Source organism: Genypterus blacodes, unplaced genomic scaffold (assembly GCF_046128005.1).
Source record: "Genypterus blacodes isolate CSIRO-AG114 ecotype Tasmania unplaced genomic scaffold, CSIRO-AGI_Gbla_v1 ptg000098l_1, whole genome shotgun sequence".
NCBI classification, from domain to species: Eukaryota; Metazoa; Chordata; class Actinopteri; order Ophidiiformes; family Ophidiidae; genus Genypterus; species Genypterus blacodes.
Genome location: NW_027466902.1, coordinates 175,001 through 194,395, shown reverse-complemented (window position 1 = coordinate 194,395; position 19,395 = coordinate 175,001). Strand labels below are relative to the sequence as shown.

The following is a 19,395-nucleotide window of genomic DNA, read 5'->3' as shown; positions in this document are numbered from 1 at the left end:
AATAAAGCATTAATGGCTTTGATTTACATGAACGTCGGTGAGCAAAAACCGACTGCAGGTTCAGGATATCCAGGAGAGACACAATGGATCTCTTACAAGGTAATTGAGGAGTGAAGTAAAAGAGAAAGGGAGGAGAATGTCCCTTCTTCAGACTGGCTGAAGCTGCCGTCGGGTCACAGCGGTTGGTCGGCAGAGAGGGAGATGGTTCCAGAGTCGTAGGAGCTCTTGATACCTTCTTTAATTGACATCTGGCTTGCTGGGCTCTGAGCCTGGGACGCTATCTGAGCCTCTATCTGAGCCTCTGACACCTGGAAGAGAGATGAAAGAAAATGAAGCTCTGATCTACAGTCTGTAGTCGATATACACGCAAAAAACGTATCGATGTCATTACCTCCTCAAACTTCTTGGCTTTGTACTGCTCTGCCCCTTTCATGAAGTTCAGCAGGATGACATCACAGAGAACTGTACCCTAACACAACAAATAAAGCTGGATGAGTGCAGGCAGAGAGCGGATGGAAAATGAGTTTTGGTGTCCTCCGCTCGATCAGACGTCCTTACCAGGCCGATTGAAGTGAAGGCAGCTACCAGGTTGATCAGGGTCGGAATAGTGTTGAACTTTCCTGCCTGAAAGAGCGAGGGATGAGATGATGAGATGTTAGATGCCTGCAGGGGATCTATCAAAAAGAACCATTCTGCCTGAAATGCTCACAGTGGGACGCCAAATAAAGCAGTTAAAATTAAAACATCAGTATTCCATAAGGCTGATTCATTCATTCATTCATTCATTCATTCATTCATTCAATCATTCATTCAGTGTTTCTGTGTGGTGGAGACATCTTATACATTAATTTCCTGCACCAAACAAGAAGCTACAGTATTGATGTCACATCCTCATCAAATCTAACAATCAATAGTAGACTGGTAAACGAACACAACACACACACACACACACACACACACAAATTGCCACTTCATCCCATTTCCACTCAACTCACATTGCCAGTGACCATAACATCAAAGCGGATGGCGTAAGCTTTGTGCAGCGTTCGGAATTCAGTCCCATCCTCTGTTTTGAAATATTTGGCATATCTGAGAACAAAGACAGGGGAGAGAGAGAGAGAGAGAGAGAGAGAGAGAGAGTGAGAGTGAGAGAGAGAGAGAGAGAGAGAGAGAGAGAGAGAGAGAGAGAGAGAGAGAGAGAGAGAGAGAGAGAGAGAGAGAGAGAGAGAGAGACTGATACAGATGATAGGGACGATTACAGAGAAGTGTCAACCAGTGACCCCAGGCCCCCCCGGCTACCTGAAGTTGTAACCTTTGGAGACGGCATTCTTGGCAAAAGGCAAGTCCAGTCGTGTGAAAGAGTATTTGGGTATACAATAGTCAACGTTTTGGTCCAGGTTACACTTCCATTGAATGTTGATCCCTATTTCTCCACCCTGACAGAGACAAGCAAGCAATGAAACAGGGGAAACAAATATTGTGACGAAAGCTTTGAAAGGAGAGCAGTTTCAGAGAAAGAGAGGAGGAAGAGGGGGGCGATAGAGGCACAGATATGAGACCTTCTCTGCGAGGCCGGCCACGGTTTGCCCCGTGTAGCTCAGTATGTCCCCCACACGGAAGATGGGGCAGAAGGGGCTTTTCTCTGGATGGTAGGAACAGCTTCTTATCTGAGTCGACGTCATGGATGTGGGGAAGTTTCCTCTGAATAAGAAGAAAACACACGGATAGGTTAGAAATCAAGATCGAGTTTCAACATTTTGTGATTTCATTTGCTGCCTGTTGGGTTACTATGCCATTTCGGTGTGTGTGTGTGTGTGTGTGTGTGATGCCTACCTAGTGACATTGAAGAGAGGGAAGCGAATGCTGTTCTTGATGAAGATGGTGAAGTTTTCCACATCTAGCATGGGTTTGCTGAGGAGGAAGGAGGGATGAGTGTGACAAAAGAGGCTCTCAAGTAGGAAACTATGGTGGGTAACTGTGTGTGTGTGTGTGTGTGTGTAATTTGGCGCTTCTCACATTTTGACTTCGTCGTTCTCTGCAGGACACCAGCCCACAATCTCACAATGACCCATGGAGCCATTAACGGCATCAAGACAAACGCCTGTAATTATACCTGGTTAGACAGTGAGACAGGGAGACGGTGTGTGTTTGTGTGTGTGTTTTCAGACGAATAATATAAACTGAACAAGACAAGAACTTACCATTTCCAAGGATGGCACCAAAATGCTTTTTGCAATCTTCATCTGTTCCACACTTATACATGCGCGCAGTCTTAGACACAGAGAGAGAGAGAGAGAGAGAGAGAGAGAGAGAGAGAGAGAGAGAGAGAGAGAGAGAGAGACTGATACAGATGATAGGGACGATTACAGAGAAGAGACTCAAACACCTTTTTGGACCAAGTTGACCCATCTTGACTGGTGGAGCGGCCAAACACTCATCACCACCTTCAGTCAGCACTGAAGCTTCTCTGACAGTGGACTCACCTCGGCACACTTTCCTTGGCGCTGGTTCTCGGTGACAACGACTCTGGTCATGATGCAGAACACACCTGTACCCTGAAACACAAAGGGAAATTATAATATATGTTCTGTATAATCTCATGTAACTAATAACCATTTTAAACCACACAAAAACTAAAGACAGACTAAACACTCAAGTACTCAACATACAAGGAAGCACAGACAACAAATGGATCAACCCGTAAACTGTGACTGCTTATTGATCCACATAAAACCACAGTTGCTGGGTGAGCGATGGCGCCAATCAATCAGACTCGTACAAACTCCGACTGTGGAAGCTTCACATGCACCACGAACCTCCGCCGGACCTTATCTGATCTCTCTGTTCATGAGGTACGAGGCCGGAAAGAGGTTACAGTGTTTGTTTATCAGCGTCAAAGGACTGTGTCTGCATAAAAAGGTCACATCTGTGTGTATGTGGGCCTTGACTTTGCATTATCAGGGTCACACACCTGCGGGGGATAGACGTAATCTGCCACGTCCATCACGCGGTTGTTATGGTGACCGAAGCCTTTAACTTTGGTCATAACGGAGGACTCGACGCCCGTGTCGGTCACCTGATAGGCTTTTTCGTAGACAAACACCCAGCTGCAGGAAACAACAGAGCTCAGGATAAATTAGGATTATGACAGGAGGAGGAAAAGAGTCTCTTCAGTGTAATAGAGATAAAAATACTTGATTCAAATGCAAAATTCATTCTACACTTTAACAATAGAAACTTCAGCGGTAGTCTTTACAATTACACACTGGAGATTTGAAGGTTAGAAACCAATAACATGAATTAAACTTCAGGTACAAAGTGAAGATAGATTGATAGATTGATAGATAACTGACCCCACAAAATAGGTGATGATGAGTAGCTGAACAATCCGGTTGATAATGCCCACAGACCAGCTCTTCACCACCACAGACTTGGTGGTCTCGTAGGTGAAGAAGTCGGTGATGCAGCCCCAAGCCATGGAGGCCATAGCTGCTTCTCAGGGAGTGATGGCTCAGTCTTAGAAGAAAAGAGTACAAATCAACAGGCGCCCTCTGAGGAAAGCTGTGCGCACATCAGACGCAGAGTGAAGAAGCTACACTGAATGAACAACTTGTCCCTCTTCCTCTCACTCCTTGTTATTGCCTGTGTTCATCTGGGTCTGGACTTGGAAAAGCCTCACTGTCTCCCTCCTCTCCCTCCTCCTCATCATATTCTATTGGTTTATGGTTGATGTTGGACCTCCCATTTCTCTAAATGTCTCATCTCTGTCCCTCCCGCACTTTCTCTCCCTTGACCACAATTCCCCATCTCCCTCGCCTCTTCTCTCTCTCCATCTATGACTTGTTCCTCCTACAGATGTGGCTGAATATATCGGTGCCATACAAATAAAAAAATATCATAATTTTCTATGAAATACTGTAAATTGAAACTGACAGAAGTTATTGGTATTCTTTATTGCATGTTTAATGGAACTGACACTTTGCTTTTGTAACACATTATTTGAAATAATTAAATAAATGAAAATGGTCTGGACGAAATTGTTAATACCCCTTAGAAGTACTAATACAGGGCGGACTTAAGGTCTTACTTCTTACCTATAAGATACTACATGGCCTAGCTCCTGTGTATCTTTCTGACCTTATTTCCAATTATGTACCCGCGCGATCATAAGATCTCAGCAGGCCAACCTGCTTGTCAATCCAAAGGTCATGACGAAAACATTTAGAAGTAGACCATTTTTAAACTGTGCTCCTTTTCTCTGGCACACACTTCCTGCACTTGTTAAAGCGCCTAAAGACGCACCTCTTTTCAGTAAACCTTGATATCTGCTAAATGGGCAGGAAGCACGGTCTCCTACTTAATAAATGAAGATTTTGGATGGATCCTTGTCTTACGGTGATGAGCTTATTGCAGTCGTCAGGGAGATCGATTTACAGCACATTGCAAAGAAGTTATAGTGACGCCTTTAAACTGAGAGGTCCCTCATCCGGTGTGTCTACAGGTGTGGTGTAAATTTGTCTTAGCAGAAGCAAATATAAGGAACCAGCTACCAAATGTGGTTAAGAAAGCAGTTGAGCTGTCAGACGCAGACTAGTTAAGCAAGTGTAACACAAAGAGAGATGTTTTAGGGTGAATTACTGCATTGCTGTATCCATTAGAAAGACATTCCTTAATGGCTTGAGCGTTGAGATGATTCTCATGAGCACTATTTAGGGTCAGGCCTTGTGATGTGTAGTCTGGATCCATTATATGAGACTTCTCAGCATTACAAACCCTATATGATCACAGCATCTACAAGGTCACGACTAAAAGCCTCTGCCACTCCAAACGCTTCCTCTGTGAGGCTTTCATCTGGCATAAGTCAAGTCAGGTCCAAACCACTTGATGTTGTTGTGTTTGCTTTTGTAACCAGTCCAAAAGTATCATAGTGCAAAATGGATTGTCCCTGTTAGTTTTTATTAGCTTTCATACAAATTCTAATATATTCCTTACTCATATTCCTATAATTACTATAAATAAAACACTTGTTGATTTTAAGTAACCTGTCTATGGCCTGTTAATGTCAGTGTCAATGTTAAGACAATGTTTACCTCAAAATAAGGCTTCAAAACATCAGAATTATTATTATATTAAACGTTTTATGATGGGGCGTCTGTTTGTGACTTTCTACATACTGATCTTACTGTTGTCTTGGTGTGATGCAGGTTGTCGCTGTTCCACTGTCCTTGCCGGTGTAGGACACAGGTGTCAACATACAGACTCAGCTTCTGCAGGTTTCTGCGGAAGGACAGTAAGAGAGAGAGAGAGAGAGAAAATAAGCAAACAGGTTTCTGTGTTATTTTAATACACGGAAGGAAACAAGAAGCAAGAGGAGACCACAGTGTTTTCATACTAATTTTTCCTGTTTCCCTAGTTATTAAAGACAGATAACTGTTACATATTTTTTAACGACTAATCTTAAAATCAGAACGATTATGCTGATGATTGAGCCTGAGTCAAATGAGGTAAACTTGCTGAGAGGCCCTTGACATTGTAAACTGACCCGATTGGAAGAACGTCTGTAACGAGAGCCAATCAGGACGAAGTTCAGCTGTGACGCCACATCTGAAACTTTAAGAAATAAAACTTTAAATGTAACCACTCACAAACCACAAATTCAATTATAAGTGACTTGAAAAAATGTCTTTGCTCCTTAATGTATTGATGAAATAAAGAAATGGGAAACCTGATTCTATCCATAGGCCTTTCGTGTGAGGCCGCATTCTAAATGTATTCTAAAAAATTACAAATAACGACGCTATTGACAACTGTGCAATAATTGCGATATATGATATGACCACTTTTCAATACACTCACAAGCACTAGGAGCAAAATGGCCTTCTACTTCACCGAGATAATGTAATGATGCAATGACAGTGTGTGTATGTGTGTGTGCGTGTACGTGTGTGTGTGTGTGTATGTGTTGATCTATGGGCATAGAGACTATGTCATTTCTTAAGTGGTTCCATTATCTTTGTGGTCAATTAACAGTAACCTAATACAGGACAAGATACACATAAACACACGTGTACATTGGATTTACCAGACATGTGGACCGTAGTCGTGGTAACATTGATCAGAAACAAACCTATGCATTCCTCTAATGCAACAATTAGACTATTTGTCAGATAGCAGCCACGAGGAGGGTGAAGATGAGTGTGAGATGTGATCTTTGTGAAAGAGGATCAGCAATTGAGAGGGAGCATCATGCTACAGGAAATGACCCACGTAAATACATACACACTCAATCGCTCCTTAAACGCTCCACTTAGGAGACGCCAACACACAAACATGCTGTGCTCACATGCTGTGCACACACCGTCACACACGTGCACACGTGAGAAACGGTCCTCCTTGGTCAACACTGCTACAGTTAGCTTCATCTGGCATGTGGAGTGACGGCTGACACATTTTCCTCTACGACAGACTTTTCTTACATCAATGTTTTTGACGTAGCAGGAGCAGCACAGGCGTATTTGATTGATGGCTCTGTAACATTGAAATAGATCCAATTTAGACAGTTTTGGTGTATTGGTCTTGGGTTTCATGATTAATAACTAACTAATGGCCTCCTATATATGACATCACAAGGGTTTAAGTTTTCCAAATGTTGCACCTCTCCCTTTACCGAGACGAGTCTGAGACATAATCCAAATATTGTGAAAACCTGTAAAATTTGCTCATTACATCCTGGTAGGAATCCAGAAATTGATATGATTGCTCTGTAGTGCCTCGTACTGATTTGATCACCATTTACCACAAAGGCAATCACTACCTCAACCGTCCATCATGTCTCATATTGTCAGGTGAGAGGAGTTGTGGGGTTAGTCAGCAAGCAGAACACCTGCTCCAGCCCCTTTCAAAACAAAATGGAACGCAGTTATTATTTACGCTATTATAGCTGTGTTTGTCAAAGAAGAGGAATCTCATTTGATCAGAGTTTAGGGCAAGATGGTGGCTGCAGGGATAAAGGAGTGAATGGTGTCATAACATATGACTGAGGCTTAAGATGCAGGGTGATTTTCAGGACAGAGTGAGGTGATTAGAGAGGGCAGAGCAGCAGGTAGAGCGACAGTACCTTATCCTCCATCCACCACAGTCTGTGTGGAAGTGAACCGCACATCCTGCAGTCTCTAGCTCTTAAAAACCACACTCTCCAGCCCTAATATAGCAGCACTTTCACAAACCACCGTGTACTTAGGCCTCGGCCTCTCTTTTCAAACCGCTGGCTTCCCAAACTCCACCAGTTACCCTCTAACCGGCTCTGTTAACACACACTCTCCAACCGCCCTGCCTGGTTAAATGAGCCCGGGGAACAACAACATAGGATGGAAGCATTATGGGAGATACAAAGGAAACCTACAGTAAACATCTTTCTCCTGCAGTGTGACACACTGGGGAGATGCCTTTGGATTGAATACATTACCTCACACACACTGAAGTATCAATTGTGCACTCAAAACTGGTTCAAAGAAACTTCAGATGTTTGACACCATCAGCTTTGGTGATTAAAGTCTCTCCCCATTTCGGGGTTAGATGTTTATGGCAGCGTTGCTTAGTATTGAAGTCAACTCCTCAATTTATATACAAGTCTGGACCGACACAGACAAATGTTTGGATATTTCCTATAATTGGCTGAAAAGGTGGAGTGGGTGTGGCTAATTATTCATAGACAGCTGTAACCAAACCTGGTGGACATGTGCACTCACATGTGCAAAAACAACAACAACCCTGTAACATCAGTTGGCCTGGTAGTGGTGCAAAAACAGAAAAAATCTTTATCAATGATAATCTTTAGGAAGGAGTTGATTAAGGTCAAATCAACCTGTTAAACTTCAACATTGAGAGATGACGTCATAATTGGAGGACTTCTCAGCCTTGGCGGAGGTGTGTCTGAGTGCCTTATCGTTAGCTTAAGTCAGTGATTCTCAAACTTTTTCTTTTGCGCCCCCCTTTTAGATGATAAGTTTTTCGCATTCCCTCATAAGGTTACATGGGGCGCCAGACCCACTGGTGGTTTCGGACGGTGGTCCCGGTGGCCGGAAATAATCTAAAAGCAAAAACGTGTTGTCCGTGATTTTCACCGGCAACGGACGTTCCCGGCGCCTGCGCGCGCAAAACTGGTGCCGGGCTTAATATCGTACCCCCTGTAACTCCCCTGTAACAAGAGACAAAACGGACAAAACGTTTTTGCTTTTAGATTATTTCCGGCCACCAGTGCCACCGGCCGAAACCACCAGTGTTTCAGGAGCCCCCTGTAATCCCCCTGGTAACCCGTGTTGGCAAGTGTGCCGGCAACGCACGTTCCCGGTTCCGCGCGCCAGATCCCCCTAAAAATCACGGGCAGCAGGATCGCCCCCCCCCCCCCATACACTGAATCCACTGTTTGATACAAAGACATGAGGTGAGGATTTATTACAAATGACCCATTTATTTATTCAGCCTGAATCTGTCACATGGCGAAACAAAATAAAACACTCAGTTCTTTTAAGTTCTCTGCACAGGAAGAACACAGACGTTTGCTCCTCCTCTTCACTTAATCCACAAGAAACTAATAACTCCTACACTCCTCAGTGCTATAAAACTACAGGCATCCCGACGAGTGAGATGGGAACACCCCTTCATGAGTTATGGGTAATGTAGTACACCAGTATTCCACAAAATCATTGAACTGTCAGCAGGAAAACGAGATCAATCACAAACATGACGTGAGCTTTCAGAGACGGTCACCAAACAGAGAGGACATCAAGCTCAAGTCTGTAGATTTGTCTGTCAGTCCGTTTGTGGGATAGAAACACAAGTAGAAATGCTTGGTCCATTATTTTAGATTGCGCGCACGATGGGCGAGAGTGTGTGTGTGTGTGTGTGTCTAGTCGGACTCTTCCTCTGAGGTGGGGGGTGTGGATGCAGCCTCTTCCTCCTCTTCCGATTCCTGACAGAGACAAAGAATGTTAAAACGAAGACATGAAAAAATAAATGTACTTGTCTAAATGTTGTGCTGGACACATGCAGGCCACTGGGGGGCAGTAGTTACCTTCTTCTTCTTCCTCTTGGACTTCTTTTTGTGGTCAGATTCTGATGAACTCTCTTCGCTGGTCTCAATAAACTCTCGACTCTTGAAGCTGTCGTTGCCTCCTCGCTCTTTGTCCTTCTCTACCCCGGCAGGCTTCCTCTTCTTGTCCTCCTTTTTAGCCGGTTTCTTGGCCTCCCTGATGTGAAGGGAGCAAAGGAAACGTCCAGATTAAAGACCAACTGTTACAAGAGGCGGGCAAACGTTAACCTTTTAGTTTACGTGTCGTGAGTCTTACTTCTTGGAACTGGATGCGGAAACTCCGCCTCCGCCGCTCTCTTTGAACTCCTTCTTGGCCTTCTCGTACTGTTTCTTGGCCTCCCCAGCCTTTATTTCCCACTCCTGAAGGAGCAGAGGCAGGACAGAGAGAGAAACACAGAGAGTTTAACATCCTGACAAACATTAACTGGTCACCATACAAGCTTAACCAACATTTTAAAAAATCCATTACACGTCTCCATTTTCATTTATTAAAACGTAAGATTATGAATAACAGCGCCATCTGGTGGAAAAAAACAACAGCTGACCTGATTGCTATGACTTCCTTTCAAACACAATGAGAGTTGATTTAAAGTGGTGTAATAAAGTCTGTGACCCCTTTGGAATTCTCTCCATTTCTTCATAATCATGATCTGAGTTTATTTGTATTTCATCACAACTCTGTGACTCTGTGTGTGTGTGTCTTAAAGACTACAATGTGTGAGTGTGTGAGTAATTTTCCATCAGTGACAGTGTCTAAAGCAAAGTCTAAAACTTGGGAAAGCACTTGGTAAACAGCTTATTTTCTCTCTCCTCTTCCTCCTCCTCCCTCACCTCCTTGTCCTCTTTGCCCAGCCCCCTCCACATCTCCCCGGCCTTCTTGGAGATCTCTGTGATGGAGATCCCCGGGTTCTCCCCCTTGATGCGCTCGCGGCTGGAGTTGAGCCACAGCATGTAGGCGCTCATCGGCCTCTTGGGGCCACCAGCCTCCTTCTGCTTCTTCTACACAAGTTCAGAAAAACACGACACCATTGGGGACGTTTCTATGACTTGTATTCTCCCCGTCTTCCTTTTCCCATCCTCACCTCTTTTCGCGGTTTCCTTTCCTTCTTCTCCTTCACTACTTTAGCCTTCTTGGCCTTTTTCTTCTTTGCGCTCTCATCCTCGCTGTCATCACCGTCGTCACTGCTGTCGCTGGCAGAGGCGTTACTGTCGAACCTGAATGACGGCAGAGAAACAATGGGAGAAGAATGGAGTCAGCCGGGCGACACAAATTAGGGTGACAACAGGTATCACTTTAATCCCAGGGACGTTAAGTGGTCCACTCACTCTTCTGCAATGTCCTCATCTTCCTCTCCTGGGTTGAACGACTCGTCTGAAATGTGAAAGTGAAACAGAAACGCACCAAATCAAACTCTCTTCCTCTCTGAACACGCAAGACGTCCTGCCGGCGACGTCGCTCACCGCTTTCGCTCTCCGACTCGTCGCTGTCGTTGCCCTCCTCTCTGATCTTGCCCTCGGCCTTCATCCTCTCCAGGTAGGCGTCGTGCTGGTCTTCGTCAGAGTCGCTGTACTCGTCGATTTTACCCTTCATACCCTGGAAACGGAGTAGGCGGTCAGACAACGAAACACTGACCGCCTCGTTTATCAAAGCAAAAGACCCCAGAGAAGCGGAGCGTCGAGGTCAGCTGGTGTCATTTCCCGGCTTGAGTTTGATCAGAGCTTCAGCGCGGTTGCATGCGGTCAATGATCTCCATTTTGATTCCTTTTCCACTCTCGTTTCTCCTCCCGCTCAGGTTTCCCTTGTCTGAAGACAGACGGATGGAGGAGCGGGGAGCAAATGGAGATCAGGCTGGTTTTGTTTTCATTGACCTCATGTGCCGACCCTGTGAGTGAAACCCCACGAACCTGGCTTTGCTATGTGTCAACAGCGAGCATTATGGGTAGGCTGATCAGCGCTACCTATAATGACAGCTGTGTTGAGTGTTAAAAGCAAACCGAAAGCCCCTGGGCCACACATTAGTTAGCAAGATGCAACCAAACACACACACACACAATCACACTCTCGTCCACCCCCCTTTCCCCATGATTAGGCTTAAATCACTCGTGGTTTATCAGGTCAAAGGTCAACCCCCAAAACCAAGCTTATAGGATACAAATCTTTTGAAAACGTGCACACGCGTGACCTCTCCTTCACACTCGCTCGCGCTCGCACACACACACACACACACACACACACACACACACACACACACACACACACACACACACACACACACACACACACACAGAAACACACCATGCAAGCTGAAAGCCACAGTGATACAAATCAAAATCCCGAGTCCCTGTGTGTGACACCCACAACCACCACATACCCACCTTCTTCTACAGGGGAACAGAGACAAACACACAGGAGAAGGGCAACAACCATCAATATCTGGGACAAGTCTGACAACAACAACAACAACGACTGTGATGTTTACACAGAGGGTGAAGGCCAGGCGTTACCTCCTTGAAGCCTCTGTTCTTGATGTTGAGCTTCTTGGCGTTTACAAAGTCAAACAGTTTACCGTATTCTTCTCTACAGGAAGAAGACAAAAGCCGTTAGACATAAAGGATTCCGTAATAAATGAATGAACAAAACAAATGCCTGTGTGTGTGTGTGTGTATGTCGTCGACACCTCTCGATGCTGCTGAACGTGTACTGGTTGCCCTGCTTGGTCTCGATCTCGAAGTCGAAAGAGCGGGTGGTGGTGGTGCCGCGGGCGAAGTTCACGCAGGAGATCTCCTCAAAGCGCAGGTGGACAGGGGGCTTGTGGACGTAGATGAAGCCCCTCTCCAGCGGGTAGAGGAGGCCGGAGGAGGCTTTGTAGGAGCAGGTGATGCACTGGGCACCCGAGTGGCTGGAGGGAGGAGGAGCCATGTGAGGTTCATTCACCATTAAAAGATGCCAGTAGGTAGGTGAGTGTGAGTGTGAGTGTGTGTGTGTGTGTGTGAGAATGTGAGTGTGTAAGTGTGTGTGTGTGTGTGAGCCTGTTTACCCCTGGAAGTTTCCGGGCACGGTGATCTTCCGATTGACCAGGGCCTTCATCACCCTGCTCACCATCTCGTAGAGGGACCCCGCCATGTTCTTACTGAGTTTGCCCTCGAAGCGGCGCTCAACATCCTCTCTGTCAAACGGACCAAAGAAAGGAAACGTTTACTTTCTCACCTTCAACTCTGACATAATCACACAGGAGGTGTGCGGACACACAACAACAACAACAACAGCAGCTATTAAAGCCACTGAAGTGAATAAATGAGTCCAGACCAGCAGCTTTGCTTCCATCTAGTGGACAATTGATTCACAACCTCACAGGGGACAGACGGGACTGAACACAACACAACACCGCCATGAGCTGGCCAAGACAAATTTAACAATTTTGAATATCCTTTAAAAAAAAGATTTTCCAGCTGTTGATTACCTTTTTTTTAACTTGACATAGATTTTGTATTCACTGAAATAGGAACTCGTCTGATGAACTGATAATGAAAGCAATCACACACACACACACACACACACACTGCCTTCTCCTGCCATACACACACACACACACACACACACTCACTCGCTCATGTTGAGGGTGAGGCTGATCTCCTCTTCCTTGGAGAAGAGCAGAATGAGGAAGTGGTAGCGCGTCTGTCCCTGCTTGATGGGAGGATCCAGGCTGATCTACAAAGACACAATGAAAGAGGGAGAGATTGACAGAATGCAGGAGCGTGAAAACAAAACAGGCAACCCAAGACTGCCCCTCAGGCTGATTTGGCCAACAAATACACGATTCCATGTAAGCAAACGTCCAAACAAACAAAACAGCAGCAGGCTGCAGAGGGCAGAGCGAGACGCCCACATACCACAAAGAACATCTGCCTCTGATCCTTGTGTGGCAGCAGGAACAGACGCAGCACGGTGGTGTACGGGATCTTGTAATCAAACGTCTTTCCGTGGAGGTGAAGGAAGGTCGGGTATATACGGATGTCGTACCTGAGGGATGGGACGGAGAGGAACAGGACTCTTAAGCCAGGTGTGTGAGATGTGAGAGCAGCTGAGGCGGTCACGAACACACACGACATGATCATACCTTCCTCTGGGTGTGAGACACTGCAGCTCTTTGAAGATACACACAGCGTCACCCGTGGCCTGGATCACGTCGGCCTTCGACAACACGTTCTGGGCAAAAGCCTAAAAAAAAAACACACACAAGCACACACACTTTCAGCACCGTTGCCGTCACAAGAAAACAGATTCACAGTCTAAGGGTTCAAATGGAGGCCGCCTGTGAGGATGGACGGGGGCGGTGATCACCTCCACTGGGTCTTGCCGCTCGTCGGTGAGGCTGGGCGGCACGTAGAAGCGGACCTCCATGAGGGAGACCTCGGCGTCGTCGTTCTGATGAAACTCCAGGGTGACCTCGTTCTTGCCCGTGGCGCACTGCGACACGTTGGACAGCGGGATCTCGAACGCCGTGTTGTCGTTGACGTCGAACGCTAGAAGAGGCCCTGCGGAGGATTAAAACCATTCAGCCTTTAGTTCATCTGCTTTTGGAATCTAAGCCTGAAGTCATTATGTGTGCGTGTGTTTGTATTCTACCTGAGAACTTAGCTGTTCCCCAGTTCCAGCCCTTCACACACATGTCCTTCTCTGTTAGCTCCACACTGTAGTTGGTCTTGAAAAACTCAGAGATCTTCTCAAAGTCCTGGAGGACGGGGACAGGAGGAGGACAGTGGACATGAGAGGAGATGAGGAGACAAAGAGGGAGAGAGGAAAAGAGGGATTAGAAAGAAAAGAGCAGGAAAGAAAGGCTCAAAAGTTGCGCTGGCACTGAACGGTTCAAAGCTTAACAAAACAACCCCCATCTTCTCCGTAAAAAGGGGCCTAATTTATCACAACGCAATTAAAAGCGCGCCCGCCACTCTAGGGACCACTGGAGGTAAATGTAATCCATCCGCCTTCTCTGTCCTCCACCACTGACAATCAGCCTGTTTATTTATCCTGCAGGCCCGCTTACAACTAGGAAGGACACACACTCACACATGTGCACACACACACACACTCTATGGTAATACACACACATGTGGAAATGATTGTAGTGTGTGAGTGTGTGCACGGTAGAGAAGAATGAGACTCTGTGGGAAACAAAGTTTATGCACCTGGATATCTGCCTGTCCATAAGGTTATTACCGCCAATTACAGCCCAGAGAGTCAGAGGGTGTGTGTGTGAGTGTGCAGGCGGGTGTGTATGTTCGCAAGTTCATCAGTGTGTTTGTTACCCTAGATTAAGGCATCGCTTAGACAGGCGAGAGTGAGTGTGTGTGTGTGTGTGTGTGTGTGTGTGTGTGTGTGCAGATGTGCGAACACAGGCTGCACATAAAATCAGACGGTGCAGATTTTGTAGAGCTGTGTGTGTGTGTGTGTGTGTGTGTGTGTGTGTGTGTGTGTGTGTGTGTGTGTGTGTGTGTGTGTGTGTGTGTGTGTGTGTGTGTGTGTGTGTGTGTGTGTGCATCAGGCCTGCTGCGTAGTGTTCTTGATTCCACATTACAGCTCTGGCAGAATTGCTGTTGCTTACCTCATTTAATCATAATAAACAGAGAACTTGCCCCAACCTAAGCAGCCCACCCGTCTGTCTTTTATTAGCAACTTGCTGCCCCCTGCACAACCTTCAACCTCTCACACACACAGACACACACACTAATACACTCTATCAAACATCCTTACATTGGCGACAAGATTCACTGCCATGCTCAGCCTGAACGACGACGACAAAGACAAGCCCTGTGAGCTCCATTACTCTGTTCTACATATGTGCGCGCTGCGGTGATGCGCGCAATTCTCTCGGTGCTTTTGCTGGAGGACACTTTAGCGGGGCGGATGCAGCGAAGCTCGCCAGCAGGGCCCCGGACCTGCGGCCAAATTTGCGGGTTACAGACACTAGCGGCGGGATAATAAACGATGACATCACAGCCCCGGCGCGTTCTGGGACGCAGAAGATCCATCTCCCAAAATATGCTGATTAACCCCAGGAGACCCCACTTCTCCACACACACACACACACACACACACACATACACACACACACACACACACACACAGCCTTCCAGTTGCGTGCTGACATTCCCCACACACTCAGAGCAGCGGGGGGAAAGAAAAAAAATAGGCTGATAAAAAACAAACACCGGCCACAATTTTCGTTTCTTGTCTGTCCTGTGAGCCAAATTGTTTCAGTGAATCGATATAAACACTGACTCACATGAGCCTATGATTACAGTGTTTATGGAACACACATGCCAGCACTGGTTTCCCTCATTAATCCCATTAGGTGCTTTGGAGAGAAGAGACTACTTTTTCACATGCTTTTGACACACACACACACACACACGTACTAGTGGTGGCCTTTTCACAAGATGGTAGCGTTTTTCCATGGAAATGTCAGGCACGGGATGGAAGTTGTTTATGTTGCTCGCGTTACATCCCTTGTCATAAACACGCCGGCACTAAACCAGCCGGCACTCTGCAGCGTTCCGTCGCTGCCTTGTTCTCTCCGCAGTAAGGGAACAATTATTTCCCAGAAACATAACGCAACACAAAATCCGAGGAGGGAGCGAGATTAAGTAGAGGCATTTGAAGTATCACGACCGGAAAGAAACATGGATTGGGGTCAAGACGGGAGAGCAGGAAGGCCTGACTGTGATCAGCTCTGACTCACTGCGCCGCTGCACCCGCGCTAGCTTTTAGGCAAATTTCTGCAACATGTTTTAATAAGTGTAATGATCTGAACTGCTACGTGACTGCACGCAAAGCAAATGCACAAACAAACAAAGACATTAAGGCCCGCACGCAGGCATGTAGGGCACATGGCTCACCGTGTCCCTGAAGCCATCGTATTTGTAGACGTGTCCCGAGGCGGTGGCCAGTTTGATGCCGTGACCTAAACACACACGTCTCCACTGGGCATGGTTGAGATCTGCAGCCGAGACGCTGTCCACCTTTCCCGTCTTGCTGCTCTTATAAACAACATTCTGCTTGCTGAAGCGCAGACGCCCATCGTTCTGCAGGGACCAAAACACACACACACACACACACACACACACACACACACACACACACACACACACACACACACACACACACACACACACACACACACACACACACACACACACACACACAGATGGTGTTAGGGGGAGATGTTTGTAGATCTCATCCTCATCTCAATTTCGAAAAACATTTACAGAGTTTTATAACTGGATAATGCTATTGTGTTAGTTGTATTCTTGCATTTAGTATTTTGAGGATAATGCTTGACTGATACTGATGTGATGAAGAGGAAGATGATATCAGCTAATCTATGAGTGAATTGAGATGTGTGTGGTGATGATGATGATGATGATGCTGACCCAAGATCCTTTGACTTCCTGGTAAATGTCGTTGAACTCCAGTGTGTCTCCCATCCCAGCTACAGGCGATGACCGATCCTCTACTAACAGAGAGAAACGCATTAGAGCACATCAAACACCATCATACACACAGGGATCAAACCACAACAATGCAGTGAGGGTGTGGAGGTTGAAATCATCAATTTAGACAATTTATTAAGTGGACTTTGGTTTGCAGGTGGACCCATAACGTAAAATCTTGAAATTAACTCGAGCGAATGAAACTTGATTAAAATTGGATTTCCAGGGGTTGAATTAATATTTAATGTAGAATTGTTTTGTGTTCAATCTTTCATTGTGTTGTTTACCTCGTGCTAACAGTCAGATTCTGTCTGTCGCTGTCTACTAATTGCACTGTCGCGATATCTCAGTTAAAAGCAATATACGTTACCTTACATTCGTACTAAGCCAAAAAAACGCAATATTTTTAAATTATCGAGTGGTTCCTTTAAAGAAACTAACGAGCAAAGACGCTCGTCCAGCCGCTGTAGCTGCACAACTATGGCTAATTTGGCAGCTACGCCACTAACAATAGCTAAGCTAGCTTTCATTGAACATAGGCCGTTTCATTTGCCGCACCCGCGTATCTTCTGCTCCACTTTATAGAAATGAGCACCGCGTTTAGTCGGTGAAAAGAGAGCCCCGCCCCGGTACAGACGTGGTGTGAAGTAAATCGAGCGCTCCGACGCAGCTAGGCCGGCGAGAAGACTTTCAAGTGATGTTCAGAGTCACGTTTTGAAACAAAGTAGCTCCAGATAAACCACAGCGAGCAGCTACATCGCGTTCACCACCTGACCCGCAAACACACCAGAACAGGTTTATGAACGTTCAACGAAATAATGTTTGAAAACTTTAAAGTCTTACTGCCAATGTGATGCGCAGCTTCGCCTGTTTCCCGCGTGTAGCATCAGGAGCTAGCGCTACGTCACAGGAAACATTGAGAGACGTTTGTATTCACTTCCGGTTTGATTTATCTTTATATTAATGTTAATTTATGTTAATAATTATCCACAAAATACACTTAAAGATGCAGTCTCCGTTTTTATGTTGCGTTTATATGTAATACGTACATATCTATTTGCTCGTCCTCCACCCTGCTAACAACACAGCGTCACGATGGAGTAGGCTGCAATTACCAACTACCACCACTGGGTGTCACACAAGATATCTAATGGAATTATTCTATTCTATTCTATTCTATTCTATTCTATTTCATCTATTCTATTTCATCTATTCTATTCTATTCCTTTACAACAAAAGTGACCAAATGACCCACCGACGTGAACACACACAGCAGTACAGCGGGATCATTACATCACCAGTTGGAAATATCGCAATAAGGTACTTTACTTACTACTGCAGCAAAGTTATTACCTCAGTATAAATGAAGTAAATAGAGGTTATATTAATGGCCCAGTGATCATTCATCACATTTGCACAAATCAGATCAGGATTATGCCTTATTTGTATTTTACTAATTTCAAATGTTGAATGTGTACGTGTAATTATTAATTGTTTAACCAAGAGGCCCGTGCCATTTGACAGAGGGTCGAAGTTTGAAACCTCCATTTTATCCATTTCCTGTCAAAAAAAAAAGAAAAAATGACATCACTGATCAACTGGATTCTAACTCCGTAAACACACACACAGACTCTCTCTCTCTCTCTCTCTCTCTCTCTCTCTCTCTCTCTCTCTCTCTCTCTCTCTCTCTCTCGCTCTCGCTCTCGCTCTCTCTCTCTCTCACACACACAAACACAAACACACACAGGTCGCTGCGTGATGAGTGACGTTGAGTGACATCTGTAGCTGCGAGAAGAAAATCAGAGTAATCTCAAAGTCGATAAAGGAGAAAATCGAAGGAATCAAAACCGGCGGAGAAGAAAGAAAGAAAGAAAGAAAGAGAGAAAGAAGTTATAATATTCCTGCGATATTTCTAAGTAAGTAAAAGTAACGTTGCATCTATATCCACGTACAATTTAATTTAGGAAGAGGGAGATGGGACAAAAAAAACACAACTTCTCGTAATTTATTCGAATTGTTCCATTTAAATAATTTCTGCCACATGGAGGAAAGAGGTTCATTTATGAATCAAGCTGAACGAGGATGAAGAGGAGGTGAAGTCCAGCATTTCCTTCTTTGGGGATGATTTGATTGCAGTGACCCGAGCTCCTTATTAGATTAAACATCAAACGGAATGTAGACGGGAGGAGGAGGAGGAAGAGGAAGGGGGAGGGGGGGGTTCACCGGGGAGGATGAGGAGGACAGACGGAGGCAAGAAATGCGTTGTGACAAGTCCAGCTGATAGCACACATGCGTCAACCCGGTGAATCACGCCGAGGATAGAGCGGGATGAAGAAGGAGGGAGGAAGAGGAGAAGAGAGAGGAAGAGGAGGAGGAGGAGGTACAAAAAGCCTCCGCCGTCATTCAGTCTGTCACACGGAGACCACACACACCACCACGTCAAGTCTGCGGACCGTCAATATACCCACGATCCATCCACGTCTCCTGTCTTTGACTTAGATTGTCATTACGTCATTTTTTTTGAGGGGGTTCGAGCGGCTGAATTTCCATCACCTGCATGTTTTTTTCTTCTTCTTCACCTCCGTCATCATCTGCAGATTTCGGTGATTTCTGCTGTGAAGTTGCGAAAGGAGGAAACTTTAAAGAAGAGAGAGAGAGAGAGAGAGAGAGAGAGAGAGAGAGAGAGAGAGAGAGAGACTTTAATATCGTGGAGGAACATCTGAGCTGCACTGAGGGGAAATAAGAGGATTTGGACAAAATGAAAAGACTTTGCGGAGGTAAGTCAGGAATCAAAGGCTTACTATGGAAGTTTG

General features: G+C 45.6%; 2 protein-coding genes across 4 annotated transcripts; both read right to left on the bottom strand.

Annotated features, from left to right (window-relative positions):
* Positions 1-71: 71 nt before the first annotated feature.
* On the bottom strand, positions 72-5,275 carry p2rx3a (purinergic receptor P2X, ligand-gated ion channel, 3a). Of its 2 annotated transcripts, XM_076159549.1 has the most exons (13): positions 5,184-5,275; positions 3,354-3,516; positions 2,972-3,107; positions 2,484-2,555; positions 2,202-2,271; positions 2,017-2,113; positions 1,834-1,911; positions 1,560-1,701; positions 1,300-1,436; positions 996-1,089; positions 559-624; positions 392-469; positions 72-308 (listed from the first exon to the last, which is right to left on the bottom strand). In XM_076159549.1, exons 2-13 carry the CDS (start codon positions 3,485-3,487, stop codon positions 174-176), a joined length of 1,239 nt encoding a protein of 412 aa, XP_076015664.1. In that variant the 5' UTR covers positions 3,488-3,516; positions 5,184-5,275; the 3' UTR covers positions 72-173. The 2 variants fall into 2 exon arrangements, with proteins under 2 accessions (XP_076015664.1, XP_076015665.1); XM_076159550.1 differs by lacking the exon at positions 5,184-5,275 and having other exon boundaries at positions 3,354-3,689.
* Positions 5,276-8,874: 3,599 nt separating this feature from the next.
* On the bottom strand, positions 8,875-17,500 carry ssrp1a (structure specific recognition protein 1a). 2 transcript variants are annotated; one of them, XM_076159546.1, is made up of 18 exons: positions 17,426-17,500; positions 16,523-16,602; positions 15,989-16,174; positions 13,719-13,824; positions 13,434-13,627; positions 13,210-13,310; positions 12,983-13,112; positions 12,697-12,800; positions 12,130-12,258; positions 11,770-11,991; positions 11,597-11,669; positions 10,553-10,685; positions 10,418-10,463; positions 10,174-10,306; positions 9,923-10,090; positions 9,348-9,451; positions 9,074-9,248; positions 8,875-8,971 (listed from the first exon to the last, which is right to left on the bottom strand). In XM_076159546.1, exons 2-18 carry the CDS (start codon positions 16,574-16,576, stop codon positions 8,909-8,911), a joined length of 2,121 nt encoding a protein of 706 aa, XP_076015661.1. In that variant the 5' UTR covers positions 16,577-16,602; positions 17,426-17,500; the 3' UTR covers positions 8,875-8,908. The 2 variants fall into 2 exon arrangements, with proteins under 2 accessions (XP_076015661.1, XP_076015660.1); XM_076159545.1 differs by having other exon boundaries at positions 16,523-16,605; positions 17,426-17,497.
* Positions 17,501-19,395: the final 1,895 nt, after the last annotated feature.